Below are 27,994 nucleotides of genomic sequence, written 5' to 3' on the forward strand. Positions count from 1 at the left end.
GAATGTGTTGTTGAAGTGTGCGGTTGGTTCTGCGGTCGCCTAAATAGTATATCAGTTTAAATGCAAGAAATAATCGAAACTAGGCGCATTGTTAAGAAAATGATGTGTCCGTAATAAGTTATTATAAGAAACCCAAGCAATAATATACTCGTCAAACGTTTTAATTGATATTTATCGGTACGGTTGCTGCCGCGTTTCAAACTCGAAAAATAAACAAACGCTGGATTATTTTTTAATTAATTTTAATTACTAGCATTACTAGCAAACAAGTAAAAACAACATTTCGATTGCAGTCAGTTTTGTGTGACTTGTGAATGAAGAAGAAGCAGCAGCAGCAACAACAACAACAACAACAACAACAGCAGCAGCAGCAGCATCGACAACTATACATACAACAACAAAGTGATCGTATGGCGCGTCGTGCGCGAGAGTTTTTGTCTGCGTTTGTGTGACTTGTGTGTGCGTACGCGGGCTAGTGTGTGTGTGTGTGTGTGTGTGTGTGCTGGAATGGAATGCAGCTATGAAAAAAAAGTAAATAAATAATTGAGAGCGCGCGCCCGCGCCTTGCTAGCTGCCTCTCTCTCTCTCTCTCTCTACCATTCGCTGAGCGAACTACGCTCGCTTATCGTGCATCGCGTCCGTGGAAGTATGTTGTTGTATATATGTAGTACATTGCACAAGGCAAAGTAATACAAATAGCATAAACAAGAGAAACCGAAAAGCCAAAATAAAAAGAGAAGAAAAAAACGCGCGCCAAGTGACAGACAAGTTTTTTTTTTTTGTGCCAAAATGTCGAATCAACAGCAGCAGCAACAGCAGCAGCAGCAGCCGCGACAGCATCCACAACCACATCCACATCATCATCATCATCATCTGCATCATCATCATCAACAGCAGCCTGGACAGCACAGCGAATTCCCCCTGCCGGAGGGCTGGGACATTGCCAGGGATTTTGACGGCAAGACCTACTACATAGATCATATCAACAAAAAGACCACATGGCTGGATCCCAGAGATCGGTAAGAATTCCATCAGAATAATATATATACATACATACACGCAAACACACACACACACATGTATATGTATGTAGTTTATAGAGACGTCTTGTCAAGGAAGCCTTTTAAAACAAAACAAAAAAAACCCATATAAATTCAAGCTCCAACCGGAAAGAAAAGGTGCGTTGCGCATCTGCCAGCGCATGTGTGTGCGTGCGTATTTGCGTGTGTGTGAGTGTGTGTGTGTGTGCATTGGAATGCGGCAAGAAGTCAGAGGCACCGCGGCAGCTGCAACCGCAACAGCAAGCAGACTACAATAAAAGCGAAATAAATTACATATTTTAACAGGGCGAACGAAAAAAAATCAACTCAGAAACAAAAAGAAATAAGTTTGAGCATGTAAACATTCCAATGCGATGATTAAGACTCCAAGTATAACTGAACTCAACTGAAGCAACGGCAACAAACAAAAACTGAAATGTAAAACAAAAAATAAAAAAAAAAAACAGGCAAAAAAAATGTACAGCAAGGCGAACGGCACAGCGAGCGACGGCGACAGCACAGACAACAAGGCGCGGCGGCAGGGGCTGGGCAGTGAAGGGGGCACCGGGGCGTGGGGCCAAGCTGAGAGAGAGCAAAAGTTAAATAAAGCTCACCGAATGATCCGCAAAAAAAAAAAAGAAAAAAAAACGACGTAAAACAAAATAAAAGGCAAGCAAAACTAAAAATCCCTCATACGTAATGTGTAGAGTTGTGTGTGTAGAGTGTATGTCACACGCACACATACAAACTGAACCACAGTGAGGGAGAGAGACAGAGAGAGCAAGAGAGAGAGAGAGAGCGTGTGTGCGCTGCAATAGGCACAGTTGTCTGATCGCATGGTGTGTAGAATGGAGAAGTGGAGTGGCGGGGTGCGGCGCTGCTAGCGACGTTCACATCAGGCCATAGATACATTTTAGTTGGCCCCATGAGCATTTAGCCATTTGCCGTTTCGCCTCGACGTTCGCTCACATTTTTTTGCTGTGCCCTCTCTCCAGCTGGTGCTCTCGCTCTCGCTCTCCCGCTCGCTTGCTTTGCTATCTTTTTACCATAAACAATTGCAAATGTATGTAGGAATTTTGCAGTTTCGAAATAATTGATTTCTCAAATTCTTTTGCTCTATGCATGTGTATGTGTGCGTGTGTGTGTGTGTCTGTGTGTGTGTCTGACCGTGTGTCTGTAGCTGTGCTTCACGCTTTCAATTAACACAAACATTCCCTTTGTTTGTTTCAAATCGCATGGACATTGTTCAAAATGTTTCACTGAATTAAACAAACCGAAAGCGTTGTGGAATTTTTGTTTTCGCTGTTTTGTTGCTATACGTTTTTGCTTGAGAAATGAAATGAAACATCTGCGCATTTGTTAGGGTTATGCATCAGCTCGATATATTCACATACACACAGATACATATACATTAATACATATATAAACATGTGCCAAGTGGAAAATGGCCAAGATTTCATTTGGAATAAGAACGAGATTAGCTGATGAGTATGTGGCGCGATTTCCAGTGGCAAAAGTCCTTGAAAATACCAAATTTCTGTGCCAACGGGATATTTCATTCCCTCACTTCTCCATTTAATGGATCTTTATTATCCAGTAAAACTGACCACAAAACGAACGTTATATTTTCCCCACAAAAATTCCCCCCAACAAATATGTGTGTGGTTCCATCAAGTATTTATTGTATGCTTTTTTTTTTTGCTTTCATTTATTGGCATTTTGCACGTTTCGCATATTTTTGCCACAATTACAGTATGTCAATAAAGTGTTTTTACTAACAAAAAAAAACTAATTTTTTGGGTTTAGTTGAAAATAAATGTACCTAAAAGTGAGAATTTTTTTTCAATTATAATTTATTTCGATTCTATATTTCTCCTAGAACTTAATGGCAAAAAGAATTGTTAAATAACATTACCCAAACATTTTATAAAATTAAAAAACTAAAAACATTCACATTTTATGCTGTCAATAAAGTGTTTTTACAGCTACGGTAAATTGTTTTGCCGTTCTCTTTTGGGTGATCCCGTTAGATTTGGGCCCATGCGTTTTGGCTTCTCTTGTGTCTTCGACTTTTCTTGTCATTTTCTATTGCAATTTATAACGTTTTGCTTTAATTTTATGAAAAATAAAATGCCAGGAAAAAGAACAACTTTTGAAGTCGCTCAGCTGGTGTATTATAACCATCAGATGGGACGTCAAGTCTCGGAACTGGCTGATATGTTTAATTTATCAAAAGCAACGATATACAACATATTAAACAGAGCCAATAAGGAAGATAGGCTAGAGGCAAAGCCAGTATGTGGTCGACCCTGCAAAATTTCTGACAGAGATAAGCGAAAAATTCTGAGAAAAATTGAGAAAAATCCACAAATTTCGCTTAGGGATATTGCTCAGGAGTTCAAGGAAGAAAGTGGTGTTGATGTGTCACATGAAACTGTCCGAAAATTACTGAATTCCAATGACTACACATCACGAGTTGCCAGGAAAAAACCTCTACTATCGGCGGCGAATATTTTGAAGCGGCTATCGTTCGCTCAAGTCCATGTAAATAGTTCGAACGATTTTTGGAGTAACGTCATATTCTGTGACGAAAGCAAGATGATGCTATTCTACAACGATGGGCCATCCAGAGTCTGGAGAAAGCCACTAACAGCGTTGGAAAACCGCAATATTATTCCAACCGTTAAATTCGGAAAACTATCAGTGATGGTGTGGGGGTGTATTTCGAGCAAGGGTGTAGGAGATTTGACCTTCATTGAGAATACCATGGATGCTAGACAATATCTGAGCATTTTACAGACACATCTCGTCAGTAGTGCACAGAAATTTGGATTCTATGAGGACAATAAGCCAATTTTTAAATTTTACCAGGACAATGACCCGAAGCATAAAGCTCATATGGTAAGAGTTTGGCTGTTGTACAACTGTGGAAAGGTGTTAGACACTCCACCACAAAGTCCAGATATGAATCCAATAGAAAATGTGTGGTCATATTTGAAAAAAAAAGTCGCAAAGCGGAGTCCAAAATCAAAAACTGATTTAAAAGCTGCTGTACTGGAAGAATGGCAGAAGATTCCAGAAACATACATACAAAACCTTATTGTTTCAATGAAACGGCGATTGCAGGCTGTATGTGACGCTAATGGCAGCCACACAAAGTATTAAAAAAAAATATTCCTGTTTTTTTAACATTGTTATTTAGTAATAAAGTTTCGTGTAAAAACACTTTATTGACAGCATAAAATTTGAATGTTTTTAGTTTTTTAATTTTATAAAATGTTTGGGTAATGTTATTTAACAATTCTTTTTGCCATTAAGTTCTAGGAAAAATATAGAATCGAAATAAATTAGAATTGAAAAAAAATTCTCACTTTTAGGTACATTTATTTTCAACTAAACCCAAAAAATTAGTTTTTTTTCGTTAGTCAAAACACTTTATTGACATACTGTATATCGTCCCATCTTGCGCTATCTCTCTCTCTCTCTCTCTCTCTCGCTCTCTATGGCTGTGTCCGCCGTCTTTCTAACACACACTAGTGCTATCTCGCTCTGCCGGCATACGAGCTGTTATTGAATTTTAAAAATTGCTGCCGGTAGCGCGCAAAAATTCCAATAAGCCATAAATAAATTTATACCATGAGGCGAAGCGAGCCAGGCCTCGGGGCCCATTCGGGGCGAACAGAAATCCCAGCACGGCGATAAGCAAGCCCGAACTGGGGATACCTTTGAAAATATGTAGGCACCTGGATGAATATTGAGTAGATATTTCGATCGATCAATCAATTCAATTTACAAATTATTGTATTTTTGATTTTAGTTTTGTCAAATGTGACCAAGTCCAACTGACAAATACGAGCGTCTAGAGAAAAATGATGTTATGTGTAAATTATGTATATGAAGATCTTTTTTAGGTGTTACCAACATTTCAGCCAAGTCGATTAACTCTAACTTAGTGTATTGAAATACTTGTGTATTTCACTTGTCTGTACAACTTTTCAACGGGCGTTTTTTTTTTAGTTTTGTTTTTTTCTTTTTCTTTAATTCGTTTTTTTTTTTTTTTTTCATTTTTTTATAAACAAAAAGTCAAAGACGCCTGCGTCAGCGTCGCTGTTGGCCATGCTAATAACGTTTTTGGCCAGTTTCGGCCAATTGTTTGCCCCAACCCAGCGGCACAGTGGAATTTTTTCCTACATACATATATATATTTCGAATGAACTGTAAAGCATGGATCTTGCTTCGTCTTTTTGGTTCGTCTGGTGACAGTCTGTCGACAGTTTCATCGATCATTGTGAAAACATAGAAATAGAAAACATTAACAAACTATGAAACTTCAAAAGCTGCCATCATCAGTCATCCATATGAGCCCATGGATCAGCTTTTAGCCTAGCTGAAATCTGTTGATTGAGGGTTTACATATTATCAGGGGATCCATTGTAACAGCAGTCAATACAACAACCCCAACAACACGGCTACCGGTTATGATAGTCGATTCGAATTCGGATTCGGATTCGAGCTCGAACTCGTTTGTTTTACATAAAAATCGTTATTGACTACGCCGCCAAAATGGGCCTAGCGAAAGCGGCCGCTGGTTAACTATGATAAAAGTCGAACGCAGTGGCGCCAGCGGCCAGCGGTCATTTGTTTAAGGGGTGTGAAGAGAGGAGGGTTGGGTAAGGGGGGGGGGGGCAATGCAGCAGAGCTAACGTCAATTATCTGACCGATATGCGTATCTGTATCTCAAATGGAGCGTTCTAATTCTTGGCGCAACGTTGGCAATTGCATAAAAACCGCTAAATGCCACAGCTATGTGTGTGTGTGTGCGAGTGTGCGAGTGTGTGTGGAGCATGCGTGCCATTATGCATTAGACGTGGCGATTTTTTTACAACTTTTTTTCTTGCCAGAGCAGAAACAGTAAAATTTGCATAAAATTCAATTTGGTTGCTGCAAAAGATGCCAGAGCCAATTCACACACACACACGAGCAGTGCGAGAGAAAGAGAGCTAGAGAGAGAGAGAGGGAGAGGGAGGAAGAGAGAAACATGCAGGCAATGCAACTTGGAAAGCTGCAAAACGGCATTTTTCATTTAATAAATTGCACAAGGCAATTGCAACAACAACAACAACAACAACAGCAATTGCAACAACAGAGTCAAGAAAAAAGTAAAACTTTCTGTTGCAAACACCGAAAGAGAAATACCCTTGAATGCATTCTCAAAAGGTTTAATTTTTAATAATTCTTTTCATATTAATTATTTAAATTGTGCTTGTATTTATTATTATTTTATTTATTTAAAAATCTGCGCGATTATACCCTATACATGCCTTTTATATGAAATGTGAATTGAAGTTTTGTTAAGCTCCAATTTTGCAGTTGCATTTCACGGGGCTTCACTGTACAGTTGCTGATACACAGCAGCAGCAGCAGCGGCAGCGGCAGCCCGCATTGCATTTGTGCAACAAGTATTTCCACTTAACAACAACAACAACAACAACAAGAAGAAAAAGCTGCTGTTGCAGTTGCAGTTGTTGTTGCTGCTGTTGCTGTTGCCTGCCCTCGTCCAAGCCGTGATTACAATTTGATTACGCGCATGAATGCAACGCGCGACGTCGCCAGCAGCAGGAGGAGCAGCAACAGCAACAACATTTTCTAGTTTGCAGCGGCCTAAAGCGTCAAAAAATATTTTCTTTGCACTTGCAATGTGCAACGTGCAACGTGCAACGGGCAGCGACATGCCCCATGCCACATGCATGGATAGAAGATACATAATGTAGCTGGCAGATACATAAGTGCGCTGCTAGTCGCGCTGCATGTTTTGCCCATTTTAGCGGCTGTCTTTTTTTTTGTCTTCTTTCGCTTCCAGTTGCAAGTTGCAAGCTGCAAGTTGCCAGTTGCAAGCTGCGAACTGCCAACAAGCCAACTGCGATCTGTGTTTTCGATCTGTGAGTTTTTCCTGTCAACTCTCTCGCACTTGTTGCTGACTACCGACTTGCCCCATCCCACCCCGTCTGGCTCTCCTGCCCCCTCGCAGCGTCCTCCTTATCCTCACTTGTGGCAATCAACACTTGTGATTTTTATCAGGCATAATGATTTCCTTTTCAACATGTGCTAATTAAGAGCCGCTCGCCGTGGCATTACCCTTGAAAAGCAGCTCCGTTCCCAGCTGAAAGCAAATATTGCTGCCTGATCGCTTCGATCTCTTTACAGTGGGCACTAGCAGTATTCTAGCCATATCGATTTATAATAATTCAGCTGTCATTCCCGCAGCTGGCCAATTTTTCACTCGCCTCGCACTGCAAAACTGCAAACGTGAGCAGAAAATTAAGTTGCCCCTTTTTGCAGGGGCCATGGGTCCCGTCTCCTCAAGCTAAGGCTCCAACGGAGGCGCTGTCTCCTGAGCCGGAGTCTGATTCGGACTCTGTCTCTGTGTTTCTAGCTGTGGCTGTGGATTGGATTTCGAGCTGTTTAAACTGCGCGTTCCGCAGGCGATTCTCTACCAACTTATGCCCTCGCACAGGGTATTAGAGGTGCGTCATGAGGTTTATAGCGATAAGGAGGAGAATGCATCTAGGATTTAATATAAAGATCTGTATTTGAGCAGCAGGCAACAGTTGAACAGATCGAACCAGCATATAATATAGCTTTCGCTCGAAATAGAAATATTTTATAAGGGTATTTCAACTTCGGCATTCCTTATATAACTGCTCCTTGCTTTTTATTTATTTATTTTCTTTTTTGCATTCGTCGACATTTTGGGCCTTGCCATGTGCTGAGCTGGGCTCTTGAGTGATCGTGATATATGCGTTTGTATGCCCGCAGCTTGGCCTGCAAAGGTAGCAATTTTCCATGCATGCAATGAAATGAAAAATAATAAAGCAAAGAAACCAAGCAACAACAACAAAAGAGGGGCAAAAAAAAAAAAACTCAAGTGAAATGAAACGAAACATGCGCAGGAATGTGCATACTCAAGATAAATTGCTGTGAGATACTTTTGCATTGTTTATGCCTGTTGCAGTTGCTATGGCATTTTTGTTGTTGTTGTTGTTGTTGTTTGTTTTCCAAGCGGAAGGAGACAGACAGACCCAAAATATATGTAACCAGAGACTTAAAATATATGCAGGCATATAGGCATATGCCCGAGCATTTCCTGATATTGAAGCACATTGAGGGTATTAACTGGCACAGCATAAGATAAGATTTTCTTTAAAAATATTATAAAATTCCTTAAATAATTTAAAATGAATTCTTTACCAGAGAGAGCAATTACTATTTCAATATTTCTTTTAACTTGATCTAATGTTCCTATCTGTGCAGCGAGCCTATCTCCTTGAGCCAAACCCAAATCCAAAACCCAAGTCACATACCTTACCATAACATACCAAGCCACAATTGGCATGTGCGCCATGTGTTGCAGATCTGCTTGGCATGCCATTGCCTTAGTTTGGCGAAGGTGGAGATGGAGGTGGGGTGGGATCGGGTGCGCTGCGCATTCCAATCGCTGGCAATTAATTGCCCTAATCAGGCGCTGCCGTTCGCTGTAATCAGCTGTTGCCAGAGTCCAAGCCCGAAGCTCACTTTATGAGATGCGATCACCAAAGAGCCGGGCAATGCCGCAGTCAGCAGCTGAAATGGAGACGAAAATGGAGCTGCAGCTGGAGAGGAGGAAGTGCAGGCAACAACAGCTTAAAGACATTCCAAAAGATACAGTCTGCATGCTGCTCAGCTCAGCTCAGCTCAGCTACCCTCGTCTCCTCTGCTCCATCACGTTTATCTCGTTGTGTTTCTTTTGTTGGACGCACGAATCTTTTGTATTATTTTTTCAGTAGCACTTTCCGAATGCCATTTGAGTGCGCGTAACATATTCTTAAGTTCGTATCTGGGCGAGACTGGAGAATGAAGTGTAGGCTTATGGCTCTGCGCACGCGTTTACGTATTCGTATTCGTATTCGTATTTGTATTCGTATTTGTATCTGTATCTTGTGGATGCATGCAGCGCATGCTGCATAATTAACATGACGGTGGCGAAGGCGGAGGCGGAGCAGACGCAGCAGCAGCTTCAGGCAGAACTCTGCCACAATGTATCTGCTGCTGTAACTGTGTATCTGTCTGATGCTGCTACTCAATAAAAAAATGCATGAAATTAACAGAAGAGGAAGAAAACACGCGCTGTGGAATTTTTCATGCTGCTTTCTGTGCTCATGCTTTGTTGTCGAATTTATGGCCTAATGAAGTGATAAGGCAAAACCAGACAGAGGTCGTCTCTCGCCTGCATTCCTCGAATGCCCCAAAAAGCTATAGCTGTATTTTGTATCTGTATCTGTATCTGTAGCAGCAGTTGAATCTTTGGCTTTGCCCAATCCGCTGTCAAAATGTTTAGCACAGCGAAGCATAATTCATTTTGTGCGCGATCTGCTGCTTGTTCTTTCTTTTGCAGCTTTCAGCTTCCTCTCTGCTTCTTCTTTTCGGTTGCATTCCACAGATACTTGAGCTGGAATTTATTGGTTTGTAGGTCAGCATCAACGCGCAACACTTTCAGCCCCAAAACAGCGCCAACTGGTCATGTTATTTTTTTGTATTTTTGGTGCAAAGTTGAGAAAAGTGCAATCACATTTGAACGTTGCATAGAATACGCGACGTGCTGCAGTCAACGACAGCGACAACGACGACAGCACACACACACACACACATGCATGTAGAGAACATATATAGACAGAAAGATACATGCGGCATCAGCTAGCTATAGCTGCAGTTACAGATACTTGCACTCAAGTGCAGCACATAGAATGCCATGCCATGTCTAGTGTACGGGCTGGAAGAGACGGCTGGGGCGGGGGGGCCTAGCTGCATGCATGAAATGGCCAACAAACCGGCTCCGGTTCTCTCTGCTGGCAGCCGCGTCTTAGAAGACAGCAGCATAAAAACGAATATAAAAAGAAAAAGAAATAAAAAAAAAAATGTTGATTAAACTGCTTAAATGCGCAAAGCTGACATTCATGTCAAAGCAACTCCGCGGCTTGTCCCCCTCCCCCCTCTCTCTATCTATCTCTGTCTGTCTGACTATCTCCCCCGTATACCGCTGCCAGTTGCAACTCGTGTGCAGCTTGCTAAATACAAACATACAAAGGCTGCATACATACATAAATAAGAACTAAAAAGCTGGGCGTAGCGTAGTATGGCAGCAGAAATAGTAGTAAGTTGGCATTTAAGGCAATGCGCGCATTGCTTCAATAAATGCATCCACACACACGCGCGCACACACACATACAGGCGCACAAATTGCATTCAATTGGTGCCGCGCTTGCTGCGAGTTCACTGCAACTTTGAAATATTTTACAACAGCAACAACAACAACAACAACAGTTCAACAGTTGCTGCCGTTGTTGTTGTTGTTGTTGCCTCTTTGCTCTCCGTTTGCGTCTTTAACGCCATGCCGTGTGCCCGCTCCCACTGCTAGCCGCTCGCTTAAATACCCTGCACTCAAAGGCTGACAATGGGCCATATAGTTGCTGCACATTGTAAGATGTGTAAACAAATACTGCCAATAATAATATAATACTTAATATAAATTGTTTAAAATACTCTCTCCACATGCTGAACTTCAATATTAACCACAGTAAATATGTTTATGTACGTAGTCAAACAATTAATTATTTTTTATTCGTTATTCTTTATTGTTTAAGTCAACACCTATTTGCAGGGTATGCTAGCTATTCAGTATCCCCTAAAGTGTACTGCATTCTTGCTTGTTTTGCCTTCCGCGCTCCTTCGCACACTCGTTCGTTGCCGCTCTCTTCGTTGGTGCCGCTGTTGTTGTTGCTGCTGTTGTTGTTGTCGTCGTTTCATAGCGTAAATAGCAAAGTTGCTCGTACAATTTTAGAAGAACTTGTCAAAACCGCATTCCTGAGCCGCTGCCGCTGCGCAGTCGGCGCGACGTAGTTGCTGCTGGCGTGCGCGTGTGTGTGTTTGTGTGTTTCAGTAACTGTGTGAGTTGCTTTGCTGGAGGGAACAGCAACAGTCGCTGCTGCTGCTGCTGCTGCTGCAACTGCAACGAGTTATAGTTATTTATGTATGTTTGTGCGTTTGTTTATTTGTTTGCTTTGGAGTAAATGATCGCGTACACACGCACACACACACACACACATAACCCTACATGTGGACACATGTGTATGTAACTATGTGTTTGCAGCGAGTACATCTGCTGCTGATTAGAAATATTTTGTCTCATTTGTCGTGCATTTTTGCTCGTTGAACAACAACAACTATGCCCAACAAAAGCTGCAGCATGCATAGCTCAATTAGCTGCTTGAATGTATATCGAAAATGTAAGATACATTCAAATGTCATTAAGACTACACATCTTTTCCTAAATGTATTACTTCCATTTGAATTGTGTGTTGTTCTAATAGATACTTCAACATGTATCTGATAATTGTACGCAGACCCCATGGAGTGTCTATTGTAATTTTAATTTTCAAGCGTTTTGTAGAATGTATCTGAATGTATCTCTTATATTGCAACTAAAATTACATAAATATTTCTTAGATTCTTGCTGTGGGGCTGTTGCCATGTGATCTCTAGTTCAAGCTCTGCCTAGCCTTATCGCTGCTGTATCAAACTCATCTACTTTTAATAAGATATTCGTATTCAGCTGGAGAACGCTAAAATATGTATTCAAATCAATTGGTTCTGGCCACATAACAACTAGTTTGTTGTAAATTCCTTAAAATGTCACGAGCGTTGACCATAAAATTGGAAATCTTCCACGTTCTCCGCCGCCTGTCTATATATATATATATATATTCTTTTCAATATTTGCTGTTGTTTATCTTTAGCAAACATTGAAAACAATAATCTTGTAATTTTCTTTTCGGGAGGAATTTTTATTGCGGCCACATTCATGTATGTATATTTATATAGAAAAAATATTAGAATATTAGAGAAGAATGCGTCGAGCTTAGCTGCCGAAAGCGGTCGCAAGGCAAAAGCAACATGAGGGCTATCAAAATGCATGCATAATTTATTTATTTATGACCTGGCGTTAAAAATAACAGCGCACAAATATTTTTGCATGCAACAACAATAACAACAACAATAACAAATACAGCAAAACTTAAACAAAAACATTTTTCGTTATTTATAAACAAAAGACACGAAAAAAAAAAACACAAAAATAACAACAACCACATTGAAAACAAAAGCAGCAAATAACAGAAATGTTAATTGGCCCATTTGACATGCGGCATTTTTCTTCTTTTTATTTTTTTCTGGTCAGCAGCTTTCATTCTTGTTGGCATTTTTTTGTAGTTGTCGAAAAGTATTTTCAAGCCCATTGTATTGTTGTTGTGGTTGTAGCTCGTTGGCATGTAAAGCAAAAATAAAATATGTTTATATACTATACGCATATGTGAGCCGAAATTAATGAATAAATTTTTGAAATAATTTTGGCCGTGATGCGAATTGCCAAACTGTCTACAAAGTGTGCGCACACAATATCACAGAAAAATACCCCCCAAAAAAAAAATGAAATAAAATAAAATAAAATAATTGGTTAAATTTTGTTGTTGTTGATTTCTTCTTCTTTTTTTTCGCTTTCTCGCTGAGAATTTCCAAACAGATCAACGTCTATAAATAAATTCAATATTCTATGCACATGCGGGCGAATTTTGTGCTCTTCATTTCGCAAACGGGGGTATTTTCTAAATTTTATGCACTTGTGAGCGTATTTACGAACAATATATCAAATTGTCTAGCTGCAGAAATGTGGAAATATATATTTGTTAAATATTTCTTATTGGCAGCTGTAAATTATGAAATCGCATTTAGCTAACAGACATTTTTAAATGCGAAAACAAGTTCAACATAAAAAAAAAAATAAATAAACGAATCCCAAATTGTGCATATTTTCAGATGGCAAATGCAAAAAAATTGTATTTAATACGATTCCAAAGAAATATTTATTCGCTTCCTTTTGGAATTTTACAATGAAATTGCAAAGAAATTATAATTTTTTCCCCATTTTATTATTTTTTTTTTGTCAGACGTTACCCATGGCCGGATTCCCAGCAAGAAAATAAGTTAAATAAACTAAGACTTGCTTCCAGCTAACTCACAGCTTGTGTGTGTGTGTGTGTGTGTGTGTGTGTGTGTGTGAATATAGTGCTCTCCTCCCCAGTTATACGCTCGACCTTATGCGAGGAATGCGCCCCCAGCTCAACTTAAAGCGTTCGTCATATTTACAATGCAACTTCCCCTTTTGCGGCGCACTCGCGCATTATTACGAGCACATTCTATCAGATACAAGCAGCAGATACAGCTACAGCTACAGATACAGATACAAGTCTATATAGTATATAACAAATTTCTGCTGTCGACTGCTGTCTGAGACTTTGACGTCGCGTCGTCGTCGTCATTTCGCGTTTCGCATTCGCATTCACGTTTCTCAGTTGGATTTTTCGCCTTATTATTATTTCAATATGCGATATATATATATATGTATATATACATACATATATGCACATGTGTATGATATGTTTGTAAGCTTGTATACATATGTATATATATAAGTATCTACATACGTATGTGCACATGCGCGCTGCTGCTCAGCTACTCGACTGCTCAACTGCTCAACTGCTCGGCTGCTCGCTTGGCTCACAGTCGCTTGGCTGCTCTGGTATGTGAAGGTCGCAACAGTTGTTTTGTTAATGACAGAGTACAACAACGACAACGACGACGACGTCGACGACGACAACGATGATGGCTATGGTAATGGCAATAGTTATGCTGATGGGAACTATAGACCTTATAGTATAGAGCTAGAAGCGGGCTGGCCCACGATCACATCAACGAGACTGCATATCATTTAGTATCAAGTATCTATTGGGTCGAAATGTATCTTAAGCAAAGAGAATATCGCGCTAACTGGACATAACAGAAGTATCTTTCTCAAAAAAAGATTACACTTACTCCATGCAAACTAAACTACGGACTCTGAAATGCAAGTAGCAGGCGAATTCAGGCGAACGATCGCACTACCCAAAGTTGATAGGTTGCTTATCATTATGTACAATTCTATATTACCGTTAAATGTATCTGGAGATACATAACACGACTATAGAGCTATAGAACAGATATTAAATATGTAGATTAATGTAAGCCAAAGATCGCAGCAAATACTATTGGACAAATTTATCTACAGCCTGCACATAATTTTTACAAAAACATCTTTTACCTCTTAATGTATCTGGAGACTTGTTAGCTAGTGGCAACCATTTGCAGCTACTTCAAGAATTCCGGGAATCGGCTAATGCCAGCGAAAATAAACTGCACAGGTGGACACTTTGCAGGCCAAGATGTTTAAAGCAAACTTTGCACTTGTTTGTTGTCTTTTTTTTATTTGCTCTTGACGTTGTCAAGGTTTCTTTATAGAGCAGCTAAATGTTCATATGTGTATAGTATTTAGCAGGAATTTTGTGTGAAATATTTGGGCATGTGTGTGTTTGTGCCTTGGCATGTTCCATGTGGGCGTCTCGAACGACACGAAAATGTTTCCGAGTTGTCGTGTCGAATTTAAAGCTTTATAATGCGCATACCTCGAATTTTTGTTGACGTACCGAATACCGTATGCATATTTCCCAAAAGCGAGCAACAACATCAGCAGTTTGTATGAAGAAGCATTTCAAAAGCAATTTCGTATGCTTGTTACAGTGAAATATTGGCAAATACCTACATCCTCTGAGAAATGGTCGTCCATATTAGCATATGCATGGGGGCATTCACGTACTTACATATGTACATATACATACATATACAAGTGTACATGTGAATCCAAAGACGTCAAAGCGCTCATCGATCAATGGCACAGCGAATGACGATCAGAATGTTCACCTTGTCTATTGGCCCGCATAACTTGGTAGCTGTCCACGACAAGCAATACCCTGTACATAAATAATGAAAAGGTTGAATTGACATTAGGCTTCATTCTAGCATAAGACTTTCTGATTGTATTTACCACTTGCAACACTACCATATTTTTTCTATTTTATCTTTTTGTCGAGGGTTGACTTTTATCTGAAGTTTTCATGTTTTTAATAAACAATACTCCCTCTTAAGAGTGCTAATAGATCCAGGGTATTTCGGCCACAGGCAGCCTCAGATTTCATTGGCATTTTCTGGGTAATTCACCATATATCTTATTTTTGCTATTTCTGCCATTTGCTGTGCAAGTTTTTGGAATTTCGAACAGTGCCTGCTGAAAGTAAACAAACGCTTTTCCGAATCTAAACCAAAATCACAAAAACAATAACAAAAGAAAAGAAAACGAAATAATGCCCGTCAACAAGTCATAAAATATCATAAATTTCAATTTAAGTTTATTTTGCTTTGCTCTTGCCATGAGCCACAAAAAGGGAGTGGGGCGAGTTGAATTCTTGCCCCAAGTAGGCGCTTTTGTTGTTCCGCACATATGTTTGTTTGCTGTGTGTGTGTGTGTGTGGCTGTGTATAAATTCTATGAATTTTTTAATAGTTAATTTGTATGCAGTTGGCATTGCGCATTGCGCAAAAATTTATTTCAATTGTTCACTTTGGAATTTATGGTAGACATTTTGTGATTTCGAAATGAGCGCTAAATGCGCCGAAGACTGCGGCCACAGCAACAAAACTTGGCTATTACCAGCTGTCACTCGTCTGTGGGCCTCTATAAGTGGGTCTTCCATGTAGTTCCCAGCGTCTCTGTGACTAATGTCATCGGCCCACGCTGTTTAAATGGCTCCAAGACTGGCCGATACACTGCCTCTGGTCGAATTATGCTCACACATATTTCTCTGTGCCTCTGCCAGCGCCTCAGCGCTGTAATTGACACCCACTTACGAACTGTAGATATCGGGTCTCTAAAAGAAAGCCACAAAAATATTATAGATATCGCTACCTAACACTCTGTGTTCCTTCCCATATACGTATATGCTTTTTAGAAGATTGTGGAATACCTTAATAGTTGATAAAGTATAGCCAGAAAATGCCTTAGGCTTATCTCCGAGGAGAAGGTCTGTAGACGTATAACACATAAAAAAGCTGAAGAAAAATATAGCTTTGACGCATGCGCAGTTCATTGACTTTGAGGCACTCTGTGAAATAATTAATAAAAAATATGCATAGAGCCGGCTCGTAAAATGCATTTGATAAGCTCCACACCAAATTGCTTGAAGTGCGACGTTTTCGTTTCCGTTTTTATCAGCTCCACCAGCGACCCTCCGCGTTGGAAAATTATAGAAAAGTGCGCCGGAAGGAAGTTAAAGTGTGATAGACAGTCATGAGGCACAGGAAATGCAGTTAATATCTTTTTAATTTGCCACAGCTCGAGGCAACAGCAAGTAAAATGGCTGCAAGCGAGAAATATTTCAATGTGAACGACACTTGAAACAAGCTACAAAAAGTAATCATAGAGCAATACCGGGTTATATTATTTTCCACATTTTTTTTTCTTCTTTTATTTATGATATGCTTACACATCAACACAAAGTCGACAACAACCAGCTGGGCGATAAGATAAAAACGACGTACGACCTTTATAGCTTAATTTGATTAAGCTCTTAAATATTTCTATACGCGTATCTGATAAGCGACCGAGTCAACTGAAACGATCCCAGCCCAACCCAAAGCAAGTCAAGTAACCAGCAGCAAAAACATGTGATAATAATACAAAAAACATTTATTTCTGCTCTAGATTCCATTTCATTTAATTTATGTGTGTCACAGTCTCATTTTATATAATCTCAGTTGATGTTGCTGCAGAAAACTACTCTTTAGAAGTTATGCATAGATATCGAAAGTGCGATCTTAGAAATGTGCTCAGGTTTTAATACACTTAAATCTAGCGAAAGTACAAATAAATTGTACAATTCAACCTTTGTGTAGAAATATTTTAATCAAATCTAATGCTTAATTTAAACGTTTCATTTTTATCTAAAGCTTTAAATTTGAGAATATCGATAAGAGCTCATTCAAAATGATCATCATTAGATATATATTATCTGAAAGCAATTTCATAATCTCAGATCTTGTATCTCAAGCGGACATTTTCTGTTTACGCTATATTCTTACCTATCCGTCGATTTCCGATATTTTCTTAAAACGGCAATTAAATGGAGTAGTAAGTTTTGTTCAAAAATAAGTTACAAAAAGTTTTATTTTTTCCATCTTTGTTTTCCGTGATCTTTTATTCAACTCAGGCACATGATAATTTGGAGTTTCCCATATCAACTTCGCATTCCAAGATTTTGTGGCTGTCATGACATTCCTGTCAATTGTCGAGCAAATGTCCACAAATGACGCACACTTTTCATATATTTGATCTTCTACACAATGAATAATACACTTATCGTGCATTTCAATAGTTATGTTCTAATACGTTGATTTTCCTAGTTATCTTAGCAGGTGACGATCATACGATATTACGTATGCCTAACGACCATAACGTAATATCTTATGCCGTAAACTCAGACAATTGCGTCAACTGTTTTGTTTATATTTACTCGGGGCCCGTACCTATAAATACATGTAGGTATGTCAAGGTGATGTTCGATTGACTGCCTGATAAATTGACTTTAATGTTTATGTAGATATGTGTGTGCTGTGATTTTTGCATAAAAATCTGCTGTTGTAGTTGTTGTTGATGTTGTTCTAATCTTCGAGCTGCGCTGCGGCCAAGTGGGCCATGTGATTGTCGTTTATGTGTACATATATATATATTTATTTATACTTTTATATTAACCGGAAATCGTTGTCTTTGTCGCGTTCCAAGTGTGTGTTTGCGTGTGTACTTTATAGAAGAGCGTATGGTTTATTATCTCAGTTCCGTTAAAAACAAAACAAGCGTAGAAATAGAGTTAACAATTAGAGCAGAACTTGACAGTGACTACGTGATTTGGTTAAGCCCAAGCGACATCCATATAGATGATAGATAACTCGATGCCCCACAAAGAAAAAAAAACTACTCCAAGTCCAATGTTTGTGTTGACCAAAGATGTGTACGAAATTGCTCGAAAACCGGCTTCAACTGTTATTTTTTACCTGTTGCTGTTTTTGTCTGTGATGCCTGATTGAATTTGAATTGGTAAATGATGTTCGGGCCAGGCCGATTGGAAATTCTTTAACTGAATTAATGATCGACTATTAGAACAGATAAAAGAGAATAGAATTTTGTGGCGTCTTTAATATGTTTTCTGTCACAAGGCTGCCGAAAACAAAAGTTTCCACGAGCCGTAAGCTAGACTTGAAAATGCAAAACTTGTATAAAACATTTACATAAAGCCAAAAATAGTCACTTAGAAAATGAATACTATACATATATATATATATATGCAAAGAATCTTCGGAAGAAATACGTTTTATGAGCGGGCCAATTAGCATAAAACGCGTCGTAAACAGTTAAATAATTTTGTTTAAACAAATGTATCTATGCTGCGTGCGTGTATCTGTATCTGTATCTGTATCTGTATCTCTATCTGCATATATGTAGTTGTACATTTTGGTGTGTGCGTGTGTGCATTTCATTTAAGTGCTGCCTAATGACAACATGTTGTTAAAGTTGTTGTTGTCCTCACCATCAATGACCACTTGGCTGGCCAGCCATGCTCAGCCATGCCTCACTGTAGTTGTATAGTTGTTGTTGCTGTCGCTATTGTGACAACGAAATTCATGCTGAAATATTTTGTTGGCCTGAAACTTGTTTTTGTGTACCTATATTTTTTTTCTTTCTGTTGTTGAATAAAGCGCGAATTTATACAACGACGCTCTGCGCCATAAATATTTTGTTTATAATTATTTAATTTATGCAGTTTTCTTGAGCCGAACGCCACGTTTAATGTGGGCTGTGGCAATTTAACCATTCAGTGGTCGCCTGTTAGCCAGTTAGCCAGTTACTTAAGCCAACAACTGTTAAAAGGCCAACGCCAACGGGTCGCTCGTTAGTTCGTTGTCAAGAGGCTTGAGAAGAAGCCCTATTACTTGATGCCAATACATGCAACGCCCCACACACCACGTACCACGCGTCACAATTCATTGATTTTTGATTTGCTCAGGTCTCGCTGAGGTCAAATGTGAATCCAATTCAAGCGCTAATGGAAACCCATCCAAATTTGCATGCACTTCGCCCATTGAAGCTGATTAAATGGCAACTTTTCTTCTTATATTTTTTGTAACATTTTTTTATTGCCAGCTGCGTTTGCCGCACGCTCTGCTGCCACCTGTGCAAACCTCAATTGAGTTTATGAAACAGAAATCGAAATAACTTGCAAACTATTCAAATTTCACAACCAATCGTGTGCACTCGAAGAAAAACGTTTATTCTTAAATTTAGTTTAAATCATAGTTGATTACCAATTTATTGCTGGAATTCACAAACGATGTTTCTATGAAACGAGAACACAAATTACATTGAATAAAATATATAAATACATATATAATCAAATACTCTCTGCTCAGCTGATCAGCAGATGAGTTCCCCAAGCATTCGAATTTAGTTAACAATTCAATATATATCAGTCAATATACATATGTATATTTCTCTATATATATATAGATATATATACTCTTTAGGGCTGTACGTGATATTGATGTCTCAGTTGGACGATCGTTATGTTTATTTGCACAGTTAGCTCGCATGCAAAATAAACAAATGAGCGATCGTAATTCAAGCAGATATCAACTGTGTGCCATTGCCTAACGTGGAAAAGCCAATGAAAATAAATAAATGAAAAAAGAGCTCGTCGCTTTTTTTATTATGAAACCCTCACGCTCCCTTTGCCCCCCTCTCACACTGTTTTCTCTTCCTCTCTGGGTGCTTTGTTGACATCGCTGTCAGGTTCTGTCGATCGCCAGATCGTTTTGTGTGTCAGTCTCAGACTTGGACTCTGTTCCGAGATTGGAACATGTCTTTGGCTACATTTTGTCAGTGTGTTTATGTTTATTTATTTACGGCTGCACTTTTTGCTGTTTGCACAAGCTGCTATATAATCCCCCCTCCATCCGTCTGACCGATTTTTTATTGTATCTAAACAAAGCACTTTTATATGGCACACATTTTGTATGCCATTTGTTCTTTATTTAAACGCAAATCGAACCCTTGTGAAACACATGCAATTTTAATGATTGCTTATCGCCAGAAGCCCACAGCAAATCGGTTTTGCTTTTGCGTCCCTGACCAAGTGCACGTCGTCCCCTTCAGATACGTCACAACTGGCTGCGGCTATTAATGATCAGCTGATCATAAATTAAACAGGCGAATGGAATTCGCTGATTCATTAGAGTAATTTAAATAAATACATATTTCCACACTGATCGACAAACTGAAACTCAGCTTAATTAAAGAATCTCTATTTCAGACTTTGAATTTGAAGATTGTTTAGCTGGGTCGAATGTGCGACACACGATCTGTTGCTTAGTCAGCAAACTATATAGCTACACTCGGAGAAAAACTCTATTCATTATGGCCGAAATATAATTCCACAAGTTTTGTTTTCTTTACTTCTAATTGATTAACAACAATTAAAAATGTCTGCTTGGATTAGGCTTTAAAATGAGTCTAACAACAAATTTGTATTTCTTACGTTTCTGCATTAAGTCTTTTATTAGAGAACTTCTGTATTTAAAAATGTCTGGAGTCGAGAATGTCTTTAAGCACACTTGTACTTGATTTAAATACAAGCTTCTTAGAGTTTTAAATTATTGTAAACTTGTTATGTTCATCAATGCTTCAATTGCTTACATATCTTGATGTGCAAAAATTGTTGCTTCTTTTAAGGCAAAACCCTAGCTGAGATACATTCGCAAACTCACAGATACTTTTGTTTATGGCGCATAATCGCTTAGCTGCAGCTACTGCGTCAAACAAGTTTTATTCTTGGAAAATTCCTATTTAATGCGCAACTGTCGGACTGTTGAGCCCATGTTGTACAACGACTCTACAGATGCTCTATAAACATACACATGTACAACTCGATATGTGTGTGTGTGTGTGTGTGTGTGCGTGTGTGTGGCGCATATGGCGCACATTTTATTATCGCGCGGGGCCGCCTTTTGCGCGCTGCTCTTTAAATGGCCGCGTGAATTCCACAGCAATGATTAATTAACAAATCATATAAATATGCCAGCCTTAAGGAAAACAACAAATATTTTTTTTCAATTGAAGCCCATTATCAGAGTGTATACTACAGCGAATGTGTGTGTGTGTGTGTGTACCTATTGGAGCAATTAATTTATGAAGATTAGTAATTATCATTGGAATGCGAAAATGTTGTTGTCTGCGCTGATATTGAAATTGAATTTCGCAAACAAATACCCGAACAAAAATAAGAAGTAAAAAGCTCAGCCGCAGCGACGACAACAGCCAATGACAATAACAACAACAACAACAACAATAACAACAACGACAACGTCATCGTCATTAGCTCTTTTGCCGCAGCGGGAAAATTGCGACCTCGATAAGATTAGACATATGGCAAAAGCATATGGCATAGGGATGGTAAGGGGTTACGGGCACATTGGATGGCAACAACAAACGCTGCAGTGAGAAGACTTTCCATTAGGCAAGTGCTAATGCTGCATGGTAAATATTTGAGAATCTAAGAAGTGTGTCTGTATATATTTTTTTTGCCCACTTTTACCGAAAAAAAAAAAAAAAATAAAATGCACAAACACAGGAAATACCAGACAAAGTTGTCGCTAATCTTATCGAATGGGCCCAAGAGAAACGCTTCCAATTAGCTGGCGTGGGAACAGAGACAGTAAACAGGTTACGATACATCTAAGATAGGGCTAAAAAAAAACTAAACTAACCAAAATCTGCTCGACGGAAATTCATTAGCGATTTGTTGTCTCTATGCAAACAAGCTGATAAGCTAAATATGCTTGGGTCAAAACCAGATACACGTACCACTGGCTACATGGCTAACCTGCATCTGTTTTGATTCCTCTTGCAGCTACACAAAACCGCAATCTTTTGAGGATTGTGTGGGCGATGAGCTGCCCGTGGGCTGGGAGGAGGCGTACGACTCGAATATTGGACGCTACTATATCAACCACATAGCGCAGAGCACACAGCTGGAGGATCCACGCCAGGAGTGGAAGAGCGTACAGGAGCAAATGCTCAGCGACTACTTGTCCGCGGCACAGGATCAACTGGAGAACAAACGCGAGATGTACGATGTCAAACAGCAGCGTCTCAATCTTGCCCAAGAGGAATACAATCACCTTAACAAACTGGCGGCCAGTCGCAGCAGCTGTAAGTATACACAATACAACATATTTCTCCATAGGCCGACTATCACGAGGGCTAACCGATTTCCTTTTGTTTTTCTTTTTTTTAATGTTTCTGTCAAACGACGGCGATAAGAGATTTCACAATTATTGCTTAATGATAGCCGCATTCTTGTCAGCTTATAAACACCCTCTTTTATTTTTGACATGCGTCCAGATAAGACAGCCTACTTAATCTTCTATCTATTGAATTGATTTCGATGGGAGGTTTAAAAGTAGAGTACTTACCCGATTCTCCCTCAATTTTCATGTACAGCAATTACCAGATAGCCTCCAATTAACTGAACACCATTTGGGGGTGATATCAGGGCATTACAGTTAACTTCTTACACGCTTCTCTCCCTGTACATAATGTGTCCAAATATATATAGAATATGCTCCTCACAAAACAAATCTGTAATAAGTTAAAGAAGAAACCTTAACTGATTAGTTTTTAATCCATTGAAAGACATTAATATAAAAGACTTAGCCGCTTCTCTTATGTCCATCTGTTTGTAATATGCTTTCAACATAAATAATTCTGCTGGAATACTTAACCGCTTCTCTCTTCACCTAAATCTCCTTGTAGTGTGCTCTAGATAGGCCACCTGAGTTGATAGTAGAATAGACTTCGATAATAAACTGATCAGCTTGAAAGATACCGAATAATGTAGAGTATTTTTAAACTATCAACAACCATTACTTACCCGCTTCTCTCTTCCTCCCATTTGCAGTATGCTCGTCGTCTAGCTCTATGAGCCGACACGATCCGGAACTGTTGCGTGCCGATCTGATGCTGGCGCGTGAGCGCGTGCGTCAACTGAAACAGGAGCTGACTCACATTACCAATGATATATCCTACACGGAGCGGGGCATGAACACGCTCTATTCCGTGGGCGAGAAGATCAATGCGCGCAAGAACGGCTGCTACGACATTGCCGAGGTTCAAGCGATACGCGAGGAGATGCTCAAGGTGCACAAGTCCCTTGTCTCCGGCGAGAAGGTGCGCGAGGAACTGATGCGCAGTCTGGTGCAGATCAAGAACGAGCTGAGCCGCCAGCAAATCAATGAGGAGAATGCCGAGCTAATGAGTGCCGCCTCACCCTTTGATCGCGTATGCGTGGCCAGCCAAACGGACCTGTGCGGCGCCGGGGAGCATCTGAATGGCGGAGCACGCTTCGCGGAGATGGCCAAGACGAAGCTACAATATGCAGAGTGGCGCAAGCACATCAAGAAACTGCAACAGCAGCTGGCGGATCATGTGGAGCGCATTGAGCCGGGTCAACTTGAGTCGGACAAGGATCGCATTCTGCTTATACAGGAGAAGGAGAAGCTGCTCAACGACCTAAACAGCATTTCGCTAAAGTCGCGCAGCGCCGAGGAGAAACAGGTCATACAACAGACGCGCCACAAGCTGGAGGAGGATCTGAAGGAGGCGTACGAGGCGACCAACACATGCATAGCGAATCGTCTGCGCTTCCACGAGGAGAAACAACTGTTGCTGGACAAGCTGCAAGAGGCCCTGAAGTCCACCAAACTGCTAGAGGAGCGCCTCAAGTCATTCTCCTCGGAGAGCACCTTCTCCATAAGCAGCGGCAGCAGCCTGGGATCCCTCTCTACTGCGAGCAGTAAGAGCGCGCTCAGCTTTACGGACATTTACATAGATCCCTTTGCCGTGGGCGAATCGCCCATTGATGTGGTGGATCTGCAACGACGCTCGCAGCGCCTATTCCAGCAGCATCAGCGACTGCCACCCGTGCACCCAGCCCTGCAGCAGCAGCAACAGACGCAGCCGTTGGCATCCTCGGAGGTCTCACTGTCGCCGCGCAGTAGCCTCTCAATGGAAACGCCGCCTGCCTCGCCCATGAAATACAATGCGGTTGCCGATCAGCCGCAGGCACAGGCCAAGCTCAAAGAGGAGCCAACATATGCCAATGCGTTGCCCGCTCTGCCCACGATACCCGCGCCGCCCGCCTACGCAGCTCCACCTGCCATCCCGTTGGCATTGGCTGCTGTGCGTGCTCATCCTTATGACCTGGACTCCACAGTGCTGGACTGCATGATGCTAGAGGCAAAACTACAAAAGCTGAACCTCGGCTCACCGCTCAATCTGAACGGTCCGCTATCGCCCATCTCAGAGAAGCCCTCTCTGCTAGATCTGCCACAAGAGATGCTGAGTCGTTCCTCTTCCACCTCGAATACGCGTTCCGTTTCGGCAGCTGTAAGCAATGAGTCTGTTGCCGGTGATTCTGGCGTCTTTGAGGCATCCCGTGCGCACTTGCCGCGTAAGGAACTGGCCCAGGTGCAGATTGGACTGAAATATCTGAAGCAGGAAGGTGTACTTGTCGTGTCTCTAGAGCGTGCCAATAATTTGTCAGCTCTATGGACAGCCACCACGGACAACTCGCAAGTGTAAGTCTGCTCGATCAGATCCTATTCAATGGCCGTTGCTCACATTTCTATCTTCTCCTTTTGCAGTTATTTGCGCGCCGCTTTGCTGCCCAATTCGCTGACCTCCATACGCACCAAGGCGCTAAGTGACTTCCAGAAGCCCGTCTTCAATGACACCTTCGCGGTGCCCATCTCGTTGGACAAGCTGCTGACCAAGAGCCTGCAGGTGACCGTGGTCAGCATGACTGGACAAAAGGAGGAGATAATTGTAAGTCGCAGCTGCTGTGCATTATAAGAGAGTAAGCTCTAATACTTGCTTTGATTTGATTCTTTCAGGGCACTGTGCAGATAAGCATGGCCGAGTTCAATCCGGAAGATTCCACGCTCAAATGGTACAATGTGCTCAGTTCCAAGTTTATACCGAGCTTTGAATCATTGGATTTGCCCTCCACTAGCGCAGCGGCAGCAGCTGCCGCTGTTGCCGCCAGCAACAGCAACAACAATAACAGCAACACCAACAATCGCGAAGAATCCTCGGATGAATCCACAATAACATCATCGCAAACCTCAACGCTAACGCGCAACCAGGCGCCGCCTTTGGAGCTGCAGGCGCAAATAGCCGAGGAGCTGCCCGAACATGTCCGCCACAATGAGCAGCAGTGCAGCGACGATGATGACGACGACGATGAGGAGGAGGATGAACAGCAGCTGGTCGGCACACTCGGCCTGACGCACTGTAAGTAGTCGAACTCTTCGAATAGCACATGAATTTCTAATTTATGCCGAATTTGTAAACCCACCATTAGCTGGTTGCATGCTGGACGCCTACCTGGAGAACATGAAGCAGGAGTATGCCGATAAGGAAACTAACACCGATTGCGCCTTTCCACCAGAAAAGCTACGCAGCCAATCGCAGCTGCTGGACGACAGGCCCGTGAAGCGTTCGCAAACGTTTACGCCCTCGGCGGCAGTCAGCAAGAATCGTTATAATTGTCGGCTCAATCGCAGCGACTCGGACTCGGCCATGCACTTTGGCGTAACGCCACATACCTTCCATCGCGGCGCCGTGGAGCGGCGTTCGCTGCGCTTCCAACCCAAAGCGACCAAGTCAGTTACAAGTAAGTCCAACATAAAACGTCATTCTGGTAACTTGAATCTAACTAAATTATCTATTTGGCTTTTAGAACTGCATCATAATCACATACCACGCACTAGCTTGGACTTGGAGTTGGATCTACAGGCACAGCACAGCAAGCTTTTCTTTCTCAACGATCAAATCTCCAAGCTTCAGAACCTCAAGGAAGTGTAAGTAGTTTGAAATGCACAACGTTCCTCCTGCTTATCTTCTCCATCTCTTGTAGTCTTCAGAAGGCGTGCGATAACAAGGATCCTTTGATTGCGGCCTGGGCCATTGAGAACGAAGAGTTCCAGCGTCTGGTTGCACGTGCCGATCCCGCCAAGTTCCCCGAGGAGCGACTGTTGCAGAAACTGCTGATGAAGACCACCAAAGAAATACACAAGCTACGCAAGACCAAGGTGCCCAAAGGCGCCCCCGATTTGGTCTCCTTTAAGTGAGTTATATTATTTGACCAAAGCGTGTCCAGCTGCTAATCTTGCCCATTGTTTGTTGCAGAGAGAAAATCTCCTTCTTTACACGCAAGGGCATGTCCGTGCCCGAGCTGCCCATCGAATTCATGCATCCCGATGCGGATGCCATCGAGGAAGAGGAAGAGGACGACAATGATGATGAGGAGGACAATGTGGTTGAAACAGCCATTGCCATTAACACGGCTCTGGTGGCCAGCAGCAATAGAAATAAGAATCTCAGTGAGCATCACCATCGATCAACAGACGGCGCATTGTCCAAACTGGCTGCCACCCTCACCCCAGCCATTAACCCAGCCCCTGTTTCTGCACCCATCCCTGTGGCCGTCTCCGTTCCCGTAGCAGCTCCACTGGCCGATGAGGCCAAGCCAGAGCAGCAACGCTACGACTATGTCGTCGACCGCAACTACGGCGTGGAGGTGTAGTTCCCGCTACCTGCTGGACGACGCCCCTTCCCACCTGAGCTGTATAATTTTGTAATTATTTTTATTTTTGGTATTTATTTGCATTAGGCGAAAAGTATTTATATGTGTATAAAAGAGAAACTAGATGAAACTGATGTAACAAATATCTGTGCCTTATAGAAAAAGAGTTGGAGCAGACCAACAGCAGCAGCAACAACAACAACAACAACAGCAACACGAAATATGCAAGAAATGATATAATTATTTGTAACTGCATAGAACTAACTAGCCCTAAATGCATAAATTGTAGTACTAGTATAGACCCATAGTCAGTTTGTACTAATTGACCCTGCCCAATCCCCAAAAAATTAACCCTGTACGAAAAGAGCAAAGCAAATGTCTTACAAACTTGGCCACCCAACCCGCCATCCACCCCTTTAAACGCGCACATTGCACGTTATGATACTGTCAAATTCATATTGAAAACCAACTGTATTCTTAAGACTTGAGCAAATTATACGAATGTAGAGGAATATTTTTATATATATATACATATAGAGACTAGTGATAAATTTTTAATTAGTTTAGTCCAAACACCAACAAAACATATAAAAATTAAAAAATTAAAAAAAAAAATATTTATTATATACATACCCATTACTCAGAAATGGATGAGTGCATACACTACTCCAATCTGTTAGTTTAATTAGCTTGCGTTTTTGTTAAGCTCGAAACGAATTCTACTATTTTTTTTTATAAAAAAAAAACCTATGAAAAAAAAAACAAAAAGTCCATGTACCATATTAGTTAAGCGCTATACGCCGCATAGGCATAGCTAAGACCGCTCCCCAACAAAAGAAAAAAATTAATGTAAAGCGCGCCTGTTGAAATTGTTAAACTATTGCCCCGGAGCTATGAATTTGATGAGAAAATCAAAACAAAACAAACATGAAAATCTAAACTATTAAGTTAAATGTAATTCTAAGTTAGTTTTAGTAACTGCTTTCTCAGCTCTTTGTAAGCTTCGCTGTTGTTTTGTTAACACTAACCGCGCCCCGTCCCCGTTCCTTAAACCAACCGCCCCTTCCCCGCTAGCGAACTCAGTAATATAAATAACGGAAAGAGAGCCCCACATATTTTTTATATATATACGTTAGTAATTTAGCTATAATAAATTATATGAATGAGAACATGTATATTGTAATTGTGCAATAAACAACAACAAAATTCTACTGACATAACTGAAAGAATTGATGAACTTTTGGTT

General features: G+C 40.9%; 1 protein-coding gene across 1 annotated transcript; it reads left to right on the forward strand.

Moving 5' to 3' along the window:
- kibra (WW and C2 domain containing protein kibra) lies at window positions 1–27,968 on the forward strand. The gene is made up of 9 exons (XM_002055902.4): window positions 1–1,019; window positions 22,012–22,313; window positions 23,062–24,739; window positions 24,806–24,986; window positions 25,055–25,454; window positions 25,525–25,836; window positions 25,903–26,023; window positions 26,080–26,289; window positions 26,352–27,968. The coding sequence occupies exons 1-9, from the start codon at window positions 790–792 to the stop codon at window positions 26,746–26,748; spliced, it is 3,831 nt and encodes a 1,276-aa protein (XP_002055938.1). The 5' UTR covers window positions 1–789; the 3' UTR covers window positions 26,749–27,968.
- The last annotated feature ends 26 nt before the right edge of the window (window positions 27,969–27,994 follow it).

This window comes from Drosophila virilis, chromosome 2 (genome assembly GCF_030788295.1).
Source record: "Drosophila virilis strain 15010-1051.87 chromosome 2, Dvir_AGI_RSII-ME, whole genome shotgun sequence".
In the NCBI taxonomy this organism is placed as follows: domain Eukaryota; kingdom Metazoa; phylum Arthropoda; class Insecta; order Diptera; family Drosophilidae; genus Drosophila; species Drosophila virilis.